The 14415-nt window shown below is 41.0% G+C and overlaps 1 protein-coding gene across 1 annotated transcript in view; it reads right to left on the bottom strand.

Annotated features, from left to right (window-relative positions):
* Window positions 1–14415, bottom strand: part of LOC140195299 (thrombospondin type-1 domain-containing protein 7A-like) — a 430342-nt gene that overhangs the window by 124891 nt on the left and 291036 nt on the right. Inside the window, exons 7-8 of the mRNA XM_072253392.1 lie at window positions 6916–7107; window positions 5686–5920 (exon numbers count right to left, since the gene is read on the bottom strand). Coding sequence (XP_072109493.1) covers window positions 5686–5920; window positions 6916–7107 — 427 coding nt within the window. The remainder of the gene's footprint in view (window positions 1–5685; window positions 5921–6915; window positions 7108–14415) is intronic.

Here is a 14415-nt window from a genome sequence, read left to right as displayed (position 1 = left end):
GGAGCTGTCGAGTTCCAAAAAGTATGTGTTCTTCGGAAGGGAAGACATGATCAAGTCTTTTTTTAAAAAGTAAGAAAGCAGAATAATTCATGGGTTTATAAAAAGTGAGTACTGGGTGTTAATAATCATTAAAAAAAGCAGAAATGGCTGGCTACATCGGAAAGATTGATGAGTTTGATCACACAATGGGAATTGGCTCCGATATACTGAACTATTGGAACAGTATTTTGAAGCAAATGAAACAGCCAATGAGCAGTGAATGCCAATTCTGCTAAGTGCATTGGTTTTAAAGGCATACAATTTGCTTTGAAGTTTGACTGCTCCAACCAAACCATTAAAGTGAGCTTTCCTGACATTCTCAAAGTGACTCAGGAACATTTAGAACCAAGCAAACCATTGTTAATCACAGAACGTTTTAGGTTTCGTAAGTGGAATCAAAAAGAAGGGGGTGTCAATTTCAGCGTACACGGCTGAATTGAAGAAGTTGTCTGAGCATTGTCAGTTTGGTAACAATTTTAATGATACAATGAGAGATTGCTTAATTTGTAGAATCTTACAAGAAAGCACTCAAAGATGTTTCCTATCTGAAGCATAGCTTACATTTGAAAGAACAGTAGAAAGCGCTGTTTCAATTGAAACCACAGCCAGAGACACAACTGAGTTGCAGTCAGAAATGAAACTGAGCGCGAACAAAATTGCAACATCTAAACAGAAACCTGCCTGGCTGAACAAATTGAGTTATTGTTGTGGCAGGGGCTCACATACACCTAACAATTGCAGGATTAAAGGCAAAACTTACAGAAAATGCAACAAGGTAGGACACACACAAAGAGCATGCTGGGCAGGCATAAATAAATGGACTGCACAGAGAAGAGAAAAAAGATAAAAGGGCAATTGCAGTTTTAAATACAGCACCAATCTGCATGCTGTTGATGAAAAATTTGATAATGATGAGAGTGACACAAACTGAGCAACCATGAGATTTACATTATGAAAACAAACTTGAGACAAGCAAGATGTCTTATACCAGAAGTGAATGGCAAATTAACTAAAATGACACTGGCTTGACTATTTCAGTCATTCCACAAAATGAGTTTGAGTGACATTTCAAAGATACCAAACTGAAGCCTGCAGATATCCAACTAAGAACGTACTGGAGAAAAGAGAAGTCCTGTGGGAATGACATCTGCAACTGTGAACTACAACAAGTAACATTGGGTTTGTACGTGGTAAAAACAGAAGGACCAGCACTATGGGGCATGTTTGGCTGAAACAACTACAACCTGATTGGAGATCCATTCACCATTTGCATGCCACATCCCCTGTAATTCAGCACCCACCTTCAAGACAAATGGTCCCAGGTTCAACTCTGGCCGGCTCCTTGCACATTTTCCATTTGTGCTGGGTTGAGCACCAAGCTAGCAACTCATTCTCGTAAAAAACTGAAAACTGACAAATGCTAAGGAAATGTCAAAATGCCGCCTAATGCACCACAAGGCATAAAGAGAAACAATACCCTGCAATGAAGCCAATTGAAAGTGAATCAAGAAAGGTGCTGAATGATGCCACGACTGTCTCCATGCCGTACACCATGAAATACTGCCCAACAGTGGACAAACAGGCATTGGTGCCAAATTCTGTGCCTCTGGTTGGAAAGCATATTGGACTAAGGAAGGACCTTGCTGCTCAGAGGAATCATGGAAGTGACAAAAGCAGTGGTCTGACTACAACAGTTTTTGTAGGTAACATATTGAGAAAGCTTTTGATAATATTAATCAGGCAGTTACTTGTGGCTTGGTTTTAAGCTGGAAGAGAATTCAGGAAGCTTCAGGAAGGTTACAAGCATTTGGCTTTTGTGAATATAAAGCCCCAGACTCTACAATGCATGCATTAAGGTTATTGCATGAACTTCAAGTGGGAAACAAAGTCTGCTTGTGAAAGTAGATGTAAAAACCAAAGCACAGCTAGATGAATGAAAGGTCAAAATAAAGGAGTCAATGGAGATATGAAAACAGAGGATCATCGGATGACGTTGTGGATGAGGAAACCAAACAAAGAAGAGAGATCAGATTGTAAAGGGAGCAATAGAAGGATTATTAAGAGAATACTCCCGTGAACTAAATGGATCAAGGCAGACAAACTACAAGAAGAAGGAAGGAAGAGATGGAGAGAAGAACGTGGATGTGAAAGAGAAAAGGAACATGAGAAAGAAAAAGAAGGGGATTGAAGTAGATCGAAAGAGAGAAAAGAAGAAGAAAGGTATCTGGAGCCGTCAGAACTACTTTCTACAGTCTCAGAGTCAACTCCTACAATCACCACAGAGGAGGCCCCAGAACTTGAGCTTGCTTCATAGCCACAAGTCTCACCTACAAAGCAGAGAGATCCCCCTTGTCAAGAAATACTTTAACCCACAAGAGTTAGAAAGCCTCCACAGTGATGAAATCTATAGGCCTGAATGGTACAATTTGAAAGTTACTATGCTGTGGATGTCTGCATATAGTAGTTGTATTATATGGTTTTTTGTGTATCTAGTTGCGACACATTCTCTATTGAGTTGGAGTTTATAGCTAAGCAGGGAGGAGTGTTGTATATTTAATAATTCAGTAGTATTTGAGTAAGCTTGTTTATATATATTGGTTAAGGATTGTTGTTCGTTTAAATAATTAATTATGGTTTATATATTAATTGCATATGTCATCACGCTATCATGTGATATGTGCGTACCTCGCTTAAAGTAATGACAAAGTTACACCTGCATTCCTGGACTTCCATGTTTTCCTTTGAAGTAGTTTAATGTTTTGAAGTTACAAAATGTAATAGAAATGTTTGCTCCATAGATGCTACCTGACCTGCTGAGTTCTTCCAGCACTTCATGTGAGTTATTCAGCATTTTCAGCATCTGCAGAATGTCCTGTGTATCCATGAGCATTAGAAGATAGCCGGTGTGGTTTTGATGTCTCTCTGTTGAAAGTGCACAGCTGACTGTGCTCTGCAACATCTTGTTTTTGAGTAATCCCTTAGCTCAGTTCTGTCAGTTCTAAAATGCCTAATGAGGAAAGACAATGTGGGATCTGCAAACTCAGGCATAGACTGGCCAGGTGGCATTTGACGTAAAGGTGTGGAGGGATAGTTTGGGATGGTGTGCTCCATCCATCATTTACACAGGGCTCACGTGTGCCTGTTCCACTTTGGGGTCTCAATGCCATATTGAAAGTACTGTCCCCTTTCTGAGCCATTATGGGCCATGGATTTCTATTAAACAGTGAGAATGTTACCTGTCTTAGGAGCCACCCCTTCAATGTTGTTGAAGAAATTCATATCAGGTAGACTTTACTGCACTAAAACAGTATTTGAATGAGGAAAAGAGCACCTGAAGATCAAGACCCCGGGGTGTTCATCTACAGGGCAATGATCACAGCTTTGTTGCATGCTCCTTAGACTTGCACTACCTACACCAAAGTACTGGAAATATAACACCAATGCTATTTCAATTTTAACTTTAAAGACTTTTAAATAAGTTCAAATTTTGTCTTAAATTCAATGTTCTTCAAATCCTCTGGTAGGATAAGCATTGTGATGTTACCAGAGTAACACCTCCAGATTAAGTTGCTAATTACATTCAGACAGCTCCAATGGGCAGACAATGTCACCTAACTGCCCAGCACTCAAGAATAGGAAATGGGCCAAAAGGGTGAAAAGTGCTGATAGACAACTAGCACATTTTAATTATGCATATGTTAACAGTGAAAACAAATAATGCTCTGGAAAACAAGCTGCTGAATCACAAGGCCTATGTTTTGCTCTTTCAGTGAACAATTTCATCCTCGTCATCTTTCCTTGTGTAACCTGTTCCAAATTGGTTACACCCCAAGCACATCGTCTTGTAATAATGAAACTCCATGACAACAGTCTGTGATTTATTTTGAGAAACAACGCAGAACAGGCCCTTCTGGCCCAACAAGCCGCTGGTAACAGGTCCTTCTGGCCCAAAAAGCCACGCCACCCAGCAACTGATTAATTTAACCCTAGCCTAAACACAGGACAATTTACAATGACCAATTGACCGACTAACGGAAAACCAGAGCACCTGGGGGGAACCCAGGTTGTCATGGGGAAAACGTACAAACTCTTTACTGACAATGCTGGAATTGAACTTTGAACTCCCACAACCCAAGCTATAATAGTGTCGTGCTAACTGCTATACTACCGTAGCGCTCTCTCTCCCTATCTCAAGTTTTAGACAGTCCTCAAAAGCAGCCTGTGGTCTGGCATTCATTCATGAAATACAAGGAAGGATTTGCATATACCGTGTATATTTATTTGCATATTGCTCCTCATCCCTTTTGGTATGTTCTGAAGTATTTTACAGCTAATAAGTTGCTTTAGAACTTTATTCACAATTATAATGTAGATAACCCAGCAAGTAAACTGCACAATTCCACAATTAGCAACAACCAAATCATCTCTCTTCATGATGCTGGTTGAGGGACAGATATTGACCAGGAAATTGAGGAAAACCCCACTAATCATTTTGAAAACAGTACTATGGAACCTTTTAATTTACCTGAGACAGCCTCAGTGTAACTAGTTATCTAACAATACTTTGTGCTCCACTGAGATGTAAGTTTAGAATTTTGCAATGAACTCTCTGGAATAAGATGCAAGAATAATACAAACTTACAGCGGGCCCGTAAATCAGGTTATTCTTTGGTGAACAGCACTTAGCTGTTTCTCTACATTCAACACAATATATGCATGAATACGAGAAATTCTGCAGGTGCTGGAAATCCAAAGCAACACCCACAAAATGCTGGAGGAACTCAGTACGTCAGGCAGCATCCATAGAAATGAATATACAGCTGACATATCAGGCCGAGAGCCTTCTTCAGGACTGAAACGAAAGCGGTAAGAGCCACAATAAGAAGGTGGGGGAGAGGAAGGAATCTGATAGGGGAGGAGAGCAGACCATAGGGGAAAGGGAAGATACATGGATGTTGTTGTCACTTTTGTTTCTTCTACTCAAGCTGAAAGTTATCACAACCAACCTTTTCTATCAGCATATCCAAGGGTAAACAAGTCAAAATAAAAGTTTCTAAGGACATTAATGCTGATTGTTGATATGCCTGCTCAAAGCACTACAGTAATTGGCTGGCATTAGGCCAACCTAATTCTAAAGAGGAAAAGACTAGGATTTCACAAATTTTAGTAGTGATTGAGTTCTACCACACAACAGTCGCCATCCTGCCGCCGTCTGTAATGTGCTTGTACTTTCTTCCCGTGACTGCGTGGGTTTCCTCCAGGTGCTCTGGTGTCCTCCTACAGTCCAATGACGTACTATTTGGTAGGTTAATTGGTTATTGTAAATTGTCTCACGATTAGGTTTGGGTTGACTAGGTGAGTTGCTGGGCAGTGCGGCTTGAAAGGCCTATTATGTGCTGTATTGCAATAAATAAATAGATAGATAGATAGATAGATAAATAGTATAAACTAGATTCCCCATGTCAAGATCCCATGGGGAAGAAAAGATCTCCCAGTCAGAGCATATAGGCCATCTTGATATCTAAATCCAGCGTAGATGCTGTGCATTCACTTTACATTGTACTTTAGACAGTGGAAGCATATATTATGTTAAATAGCTTGCTTTCACGTAAAGCAAATGTTATAACAGTTTTAACAAGCAATTACTTTTTTGGTCCGACTTGTCCCACGTTGACTCTCATACAAATAACTTTTCTGGTTTGCATTCCCACGGCACAGGTGGCATCACCACTCCAGCTGGTGCTTGAATTAAGGCCAGCTACGGACAAATCTTCAATACAGGGGCCCCAAGGGCCCGTCTGCCAGTGATGTATAACACAAGGATGCTCATTACAGCTGCGCACTTCCTGCAAGGCACTGCTGTTCGGGCACTGTGCTCCTCCTGTTGAAAAGTAAAAGATACCAAAATAGCATGCTTGGTTTTGAAAACATTGGTAGCAGTCTTCACAGTGATATAATGTGTCCCTGATTTTGATTTATATAAAAAGTGATCATCAGCACAGTTTGAAGCTACATGCGATCTAGTAACATATATTTATACAATACCTCTTCTTTGTATAAGACATGGTAGTCCTTATTATGTCTATTTTGTAAATAACGCAGAGTGTTTGTGCATGGCTTTAATTTCAAATGTTTTTGTGAAAAGCTACGTATGATTTTTCAGTGAGTGAATTACTATTTTTTAAAAAAGGAGAAAACAGTATTAAAACGTGATTAGGCGGTGAATTTCTCAGAACACTTTCATGTTTAATAGTCTATTGTTGACCAGGTATTTCATGGTTTTATTACTGAAAGTTGTGAATTCTAGTTTATACCATCTGAAGAACACATATCTACCCAATCAATTTCAAATCCCTGCATGAAGGAAATAATACAAATCATTCACATGTAATAGATTACAATAGGCCTGGGACAAAATATCAGTAAGCTCCTTCTGTTAAGCATGATGTGGGCACCAAAGCACATTCATTGACATTTGTAGCATGAAAAATACCTTGGGTCAGCCTCATCAAGCCTATAGAATGATAAGATGACTTGGATAATGAATGCTAATTAACAAGGCATTCCTTTTACATGTGTAATTACATTAATAATCTAATGTATATTAATTGCAGGATTTTTAGGATTAAGCTGAACAAAAAGTACAGTTGGTGAAGCTGGAACATCTGCTAATTGCACAAATCCCTGAAGATCTATTCCTTATTACTAACAGCAGTGCACCCCAGTCAACAGACTGAAACCCCATAATTAAACTTTAAAAAGATAACAAAATTGTTTGAATATACACATATAAAACTGGTTATTATTTTAGACTTTATTCTTTTTTACGATTAGAGTAATGAGATCTTGACAGGCCTCACTGATTATAAATCCTACCTTCATCCGCATATGCCAGAATTGAACGTGCTCGCATCTGTTTACCATCTGTTGTTTTCCCAGAGCAAGTATATGAACATGATGACCACTCTGACCATTTACTAAGGACACAATCTCTTGGGCAAGATACCTCACATGATGCTGGCACTGGGTATGTAGCTTTTCCACAGAAATTCCTGTCTACAACTTCTCCTAGGGAAAGAAGAAATCACACAAAATAAAATCAACAATCTCCATTGAAAGTAAATCAGAATTCACTTGATTCAAGATGTAAACATTATGGAAGGTTAAAAGAAAATGTACTATTTACCATAGTTATAGGATATTCTAGTGTTATTTTAAAATCAATAGGTAGATTGTAAATTTCATACACAGTTGCAATCTCCAAAGTCAACTAAAATCACAATTTCCATCTATAGACATCTAAATAGTGCTATTATGATGATGGGGATTTCTAAAATTAAAATCTTAGCTAATGTTGGCAGCATCTTTATTTATGGTAAAAATGTCACCTGCTCAAGAAATAAAATTAAGAAATTGTGATTAAATAGCACATTTAAGAATGCCAAAACCCTTCACAATCAATGAAGATCTCTGAAATCATATTACTGTTATAATATGGGCAACATGACAGAGACGTTTCACAGAAGGGGCATAAATAACAATGTAATCAAGATAATATTTTTATTAGTAATATTAGTTGGGATATATTTTGGCCAGAATAACAGGTGACCAGCCAGATGCCGTGGTGCACATAGGCACCAATGACATAGCAAGGAAGAGTGAAGAGGTCCTGGACAGTGAGTGTAGAGAGCTTGGTAGGAAGTTGAAAAGCAGGACCTCAAGGGTGGTAATCTCAGGATTGCTACCTGTGCTAGGTGCCAGTGAGGGTAGGAATAGGATGCTCTGGAGGAGGAACAAATGGATGAGGAACTGGTGTAGGGGGCAGGGTTTCAGATTTCAGGATCATTGGGACCTCTTCTGGGGCAGGAGGGACCTGTACAAGAGAGACGGGTTACACTTGAACCACAGGGGGACCAATATCCTTTCAGGGAGGTTTGTTAGTGCTATTGGGGAGGCTTTAAACTAGATTTGCAGGGGGATGGGAACCAGAGTGCCAGAGCTGACAGTGTGGCTGGGGTGAAAATAAATGATATTGAAAGTTTAAGCAAATCCGCTGATAGAAAGGTTGTGAGTGGTGGTAAAAATCTTCTGAGGTGTATATATTTCAATGCTAGGAGTATTGCGGGGAAGGCAGATGAGTTGAGGGCGTGGATTGACACGTGGAATTATGATGTTGTAGCAATTAGTGAAACTTGGCTACAGGAGGGGCAGGACTGGCAGCTTAATATTCCAGGGTTCTGATGTTTCAGATGTGATCGAGGCAGAGGAATGAAAGGTGGGGGAGTAGCATTGCTTGTTAGGGAAAATATTACAGCAGTGCTCAGGCAGGACAGATTAGAGGGCTTGTCTACTGAGTCCTTAAGAGTGGAGCTGAGAAACAGGAAAGGTATGGCCACATTAGTGGGATTGTATTACAGACCACCCAATAGTTAGCGAGACTTGGAAGAGCAAATCTGCAGAGAGATAGCAGGCAACTACAGGAAACATAAAGTTGTGATGGTAGGGGATTTTAATTTTCCATACATTGATTGGGACTCCCATACTGTTAGGGGTCTAGATGGTTTAAAGTTTGTAAAATGTGTTCAGGAAAGTTTTCTAAATCAGTATATAGAGGGACCAACTAGAGGGGATGCAATATTGGATCTCCTGTTAGGAAACGAATTAGGGCAAGTGACGGAAGTCTGTGTAGGGGAGCACTTTGGTTCCAGTGATCATAACGCCATTAGTTTCAATTTGATCACGGACAAGGATAGATCTGATCCTAGGGTTGAGGTTCTGAACTGGAAGAAGGCCAAATTTGAAGAAATGAGAAAGGATCTAAAAAGCGTGGATTGGGACAGGTTGTTCTCTGGCAAAGATGTGATTGGTAAGTGGGAAGCCTTCAAAGGGGAAATTTTGAGAGTGCAGAGTTTGTATGTTCCTGTCAGGATTAAAGGCAAATTGAAGAGGAATAAGGAACCTTGGTTCTCAAGGGATATTGCAACTCTGATAAAGAAGAAGAGGGAGTTGTATGAAATGTATAGGAAACAGAGGGTAAATCAGGTGCTTGAGGAGTATAAGAAGTGCAAGAAAATACTTAAGAAAGAAATCAGGAGGGCAAAAAGAAGACATGAGGTTGCCTTGGCCATCAAAGTGAAGGATAATCCAAAGAGCTTTTACAAGTATATTAAGAGCAAAAGGATTGTAAGGGATAAAATTGGTCCTCTTGAAGATCAGAGTGGTCGGCTTTGTGCGGATCCAAAGGAAATGGGGGAGATCTTAAATAGGTTTTTTGCGTCTGTATTTACTAAGGAAGCTGGCATGAAATCTATGGAATTGAGGGAATCAAGTAGTGAGACCATGGAAACTGTACAGATTGAAAAGGAGGAGGTGCTTGCTGTCTTGAAGAAAATTAAAGTGAATAAATCCCCGGGACCTGACAGGGTGTTCCCTCGGACCTTGAAGCTGACTAGTGTTGAAATTGCGGGGGCCCTGGCAGAAATATTTAAAATGTCGCTGTCTACGGGTGAAGTGCCGGAGGATTGGAGAGTGGCTCATGTTGTTCCGTTGTTTAAAAAAGGATCGAAAAGTAATCCGGGAAATTATAGGCCGGTGAGGTTAACGTCAGTAGTAGGTAAGTTATTGGAGGGAGTACTAAGAGACAGAATCTACAAGCGTTTGGATAGACAGGGGCTTATTAGGAAGAGTCAACATGGCTTTGTGCGTGGTAGGTCATGTTTGACCAATCTATTGGAGTTTTTCGAGGAGGTTACCAGGAAAGTGGATGAAGGGAAGGCAGTGGATATTGTCTACATGGACTTCAGTAAGGCCTTTGACAAGGTCCCACATGGGAGGTTAGTTAGGAAAATTCAGTCGCTAGTTATACATGGAGAGGTGGTAAATTGGATTGGACATTGGCTCGATGGAAGAAGCCAGAGAGCGGTGGTAGAAAATTGCTTCGCTCAGTGGAGGCCTGTGACTAGTGGTGTGCCACAGGGATCAGTGCTGGGTCCATTGTTATTTGTCATCTATATTAATGACATGGATGATAATGTGGTAAATTGGATCAGCAAGTTTGCTGATGATACAAAGATTGGAGGTGTATTAGACAGTGAGGAAGGTTTTCAGAGCCTGCAGAGGGACTTGGACCATCTGGAAAAATGGGCTGAAAAATGGCAGATGGAGTTTAATACTGACAAGTGTGAGGTATTGAACGTTGGAAGGACAAACCAACGTAGAACATACAGGGTTAATGGTAAGGCACTCAAGGAGTGCAGTGGAACAGAGGGATCTGGGAATACAGATACAAAATTCCCTAAAAGTGTCGTCACAGGTAGATAGGGTTGTAAAGAGAGCTTTTGGTACATTGGCCTTTATTAATCGAAGTATTGAGTATAAGAGCTGGAATGTTATGATGAGGTTGTATAAGGCATTGGTGAGGCTGAATCTGGAGTATTGTGTTCAGTTTTGGTCACCAAATTACAGGAAAGATATAAATAAGATTGAAAGAGTGCAGAGAAGGTTTACAAGGATGTTGCCGGAACTTGAGAAACTCAGTTACAGAGAAAGGTTGAATAGGTTAGGACTTTATTCCCTGGAGCGTAGAAGAATGAGGGGAGATTTGATAGAGGTATATAAAATTATGATGGGTATAGATAGAGTGAATGCAAGCAGGCTTTTTCCACTGAGGCAAGGGGAGAAATAAACCAGAGGACATGGGTTAAGGGTGATGGGGGAATAGTTTAAAGGGAACATTAGGGGGGGCTTCTTCACACAGAGAGTGGTGGGAGTATGGAATGAGCTGCCAGACGAGGTGGTAAATGCGGGTTCTTTTTTAACATTTAAGAATAAATTGGACAGATACATGGATGGGAGGTGTATGGAGGGATATGGTCCGTGTGCAGGTCAGTGGGACTAGGCAGAAAATGGTTCGGCACAGCCAAGAAGGGCCAAAGGGCCTGTTTCTGTGCTGTAGTTTCTATGGTTGTATGGAATAACGTCCATAATCTTCAATTTTCTGGCTCCATTGAGAGGGCAGATGGAGACAGCAGTATGAAGTCTCATCCACAACTCAGAACGATCAACTGTGCAATATGTCCTCAATACAGAACGAAAGTGTTAGATTGGAATTTGTGCTAAGTGCTCTGAAGTCAAGTGACTTTTATTTTTCTTATCTTTAATGGTCCATCTAAATAGTTATTGCTGGCACCATCTATAAATGCATTCTATTTAATCAAACAGACAAATCCGATGACACGGCCAAAACCTGCAACCTCTATCACTGCTATGATAAGTGCAGCACTATATCCCACCTGTTCCACTCCAAATCACCATCGCACTGATTCAGAAATACATCACTAGACTTTCACTGATGCCCTGATTCTGAAACATATCACCAGACTTTCAATGATGCCCCGATTCCCAAACTTATCACCAGATTTTCATTGATGCCGAGTCTAAATAACGGACTCCCTGTTCAACAGCACTGTGAGCCTGCCTACAGCTGAAGTACTGCAGCAGTTCAAAAATGCAGTCATTATCTTATTAAAGGTAATTAAGGAAGGGCAATAATTGCTGATCTTGCCACCGATGCCCTGATCCTTAAAAATGCATAAATAACATAAAGAAAAAGAATGTGCAAACTATTTGAGATTTTAGAAAATTGGCATGGCAGGTAGAATTTTACAGGATTGAATGTCTCATCCATAAATTATTCAATAAGCACATTGCTATTATGGCCTATCTCAAATTAATTTATATCCTTGTGACACAGAGGGAAAGATGACTCTTCTCATTGATAGAACCAATTTTATCAGGGGAGGGGGCACCCATGTGGGCTCCAGCTATTCCTGCCTTTTCATTAGTTCATGTTCCATGTCTTCCCTGGTAATGCTCCCTGATTCTTCCTCTGCTACATTGATAACTGCATTGGGGCTGCTTCATGCACCATGCTGAGCTCAACAATTTTATCAACTTTGCCTCCAACTTCCATCTTGCTCTTAAATCCATTTGTAAAATTGATGGCACCTCACCCACACCCCCTTTCTTGAGCTCTCTAACCATCTCTGGCAAAAACTCAATGAACATCATTTATAAATCTGCTAATTCCTACAGCTATCTTCCCATCTTATCTCCCTTAAAAATGCTATTCCCTTTTCTCCGTTCCTTCGTCTCCGCCGCATCTGTTCCCAAGTTGAGATTTTCCTTTCCACGACATCAGAGATGTCCTTTTCCTTCGAAGATTGTAGTTTCCCTTCCACCATTGATGCTGCCCTCACCCACATCTCCTCCATTTCCCAGATATCCACACTTATCCCATCTAGCCGCCACCTTAACAGTGACAGTGTTCTGTTGCGTCTGTGCTCAACTACATATCAATTAAATAAAAGCAAGGATGTGGGAGATGGCTTTAACTGGTATATTCACATTGGAGAGAAGAGAGAGAAGGGGGGTAGGGAGAGGGGGGGAGGGAGAGGGAGAGAGAGAGAGGGGGAGGGAGAGAGAGAGAGAGGGGAGGGAGAGAACTCAATGCACATGGGCAGACAACAGATCAATATGTAGTCATAAGGCGGGAGAGACATTGCTCTAACAGAAATAGATCCATACATTACAAGGTCCTCTTGTTCTCAGCTACCACCCCATCAGCTTCTGCATCCAACACATTGTTCTCCGCAACTTCAGCCATCTCCAAAGGGATCCTAACACCAAACACATCTTTATCTCAAAATAATTTCCAGTTTCTGAAGGGACCACTCCCTGTGATTCACTTGTCCTTTCATCTCTCCTTACTAATTTCCCTCCCAACACTTATCACTTGAAAGCAGCCAAAGTGCTACACCTGCCCATTTACCTCCTCCCTCCCCTCAAATCAGAGCCCCAAACAGTCCTTCCAGGTGAGGCCATATTTCACCTTTGAATCTGCTGGGGTCATCTATTGTATCCAGTGCTCCTGATGTGGCCTCCTTGACATTGACAAGGCACATCATAAATTGGGGGACAGTTTCAATGAGCGTCTCCGCTCCATCTGCTAAAAGTGGAATGTCCCAGTAGTCCAACATGTTAATTCCGATTCCTATTCCCATTCTGGCATGTCCGTCCACGGCCTCCTCTTGTGCCACAATGAGGCCTCCCTCAGGATGGAGGAGCAACACCTTATATCTAATCTGGGCAGCCTCCAACTTGATTACATGAATATCAATTTCTCCTCCTGGTAAAAACTTTTTCCCTTCCTCTCCCTCTTCCACTATTCCACTATTCCACACTTTGTCCTGTTAGCTCTTCTCACCTGCCTATCACCTCCCCACAATGCCCCTCTTCCTTCCCTTTCTCCTATGGTCTACTTTCCTTTCCTTTCCAATCTTTTAATCTCCAGCCGTTTACCTTTCCCTCCCTTCTGGCTTCACCTATCATTTTCCAGCTATCCTTCTTCCACTCCCTCACCTTTTATTCTGGCGTCTTCCCCCTCCTTTCCAGACTTAAAGAAGAGTCTTGGTCCAAAACGTCGACTGTTCACTCAGTTCCATCGATGCTGCCTGACCTGCTGAGTTCCTCCAGCATTTTGTGTGTGCTGCTTTGGATTTCCAGAATCTGTGGAATTTCTTGTGTTTCCAATTTTATTACAGCTCCATTTCACAATGGTTCCACAGGACAATAACTTTGCAGTCTCAGTCATGTTTTCTTCCGCACACCTTTGTTTTACTTGCCTCGGCTTCCATATTTGAATTAAAATGATGATTATGCATCAAAGTTCTTCACTGACTGTAAAGTGTATTGTGATTTCCTGAGCCCCGGTAAGTTCTGCATTAATATAATGTAGAAAAGATGCTGAACGATGGATACTGATGAAATCTTTACTTGTAAAGTGGAGTTGAAATCAAAAGCCCAGGCAACAGATCGGTGGGTCATTCTCTTTTAAAAGCTTGGGTGATGACTAGACAATAACAGACCGATTTTCATCACCCCAATGAAACTTAGAAAGAATAAATCCAATCTTGTATTCAACCTACAATTTAAAACACCTTTTGCATTCAACTTAGATAGAATTTAAAACAGTTTTTAAATAGTAAAGGAAGTTAAGTACAGCTTGAAGCCCTCCATTGGTAGGGGTCAACCATGGATGCTGTGTGCCATCTATTTACGTGATACACAAGCCAGTATATGAGTAGTATAATGTGGAGAGCAAGCTGTTGCCCACGCAGCAGGCGCCCTCTCTCCACACAGATGAAGAATCCATAGGAATGGCAGAGATCGATACAGTTTGGCACTAGACACGTCACAGGAGTCACTAGTCATCATTGAACTCAACGTAGGACTGCCTTAGGGACTCATAGTCATAGTCCATACTTTATTGATCCCGGGGGAAATTGGTTATTCCCCCCGAAATTCCAGCTCGGGGTT

The sequence above is a fragment of the Mobula birostris genome, chromosome 3, assembly GCF_030028105.1.
Source record: "Mobula birostris isolate sMobBir1 chromosome 3, sMobBir1.hap1, whole genome shotgun sequence".
Taxonomy (NCBI): domain Eukaryota; kingdom Metazoa; phylum Chordata; class Chondrichthyes; order Myliobatiformes; family Myliobatidae; genus Mobula; species Mobula birostris.
This window is presented reverse-complemented; position numbering and strand designations above follow the sequence as displayed.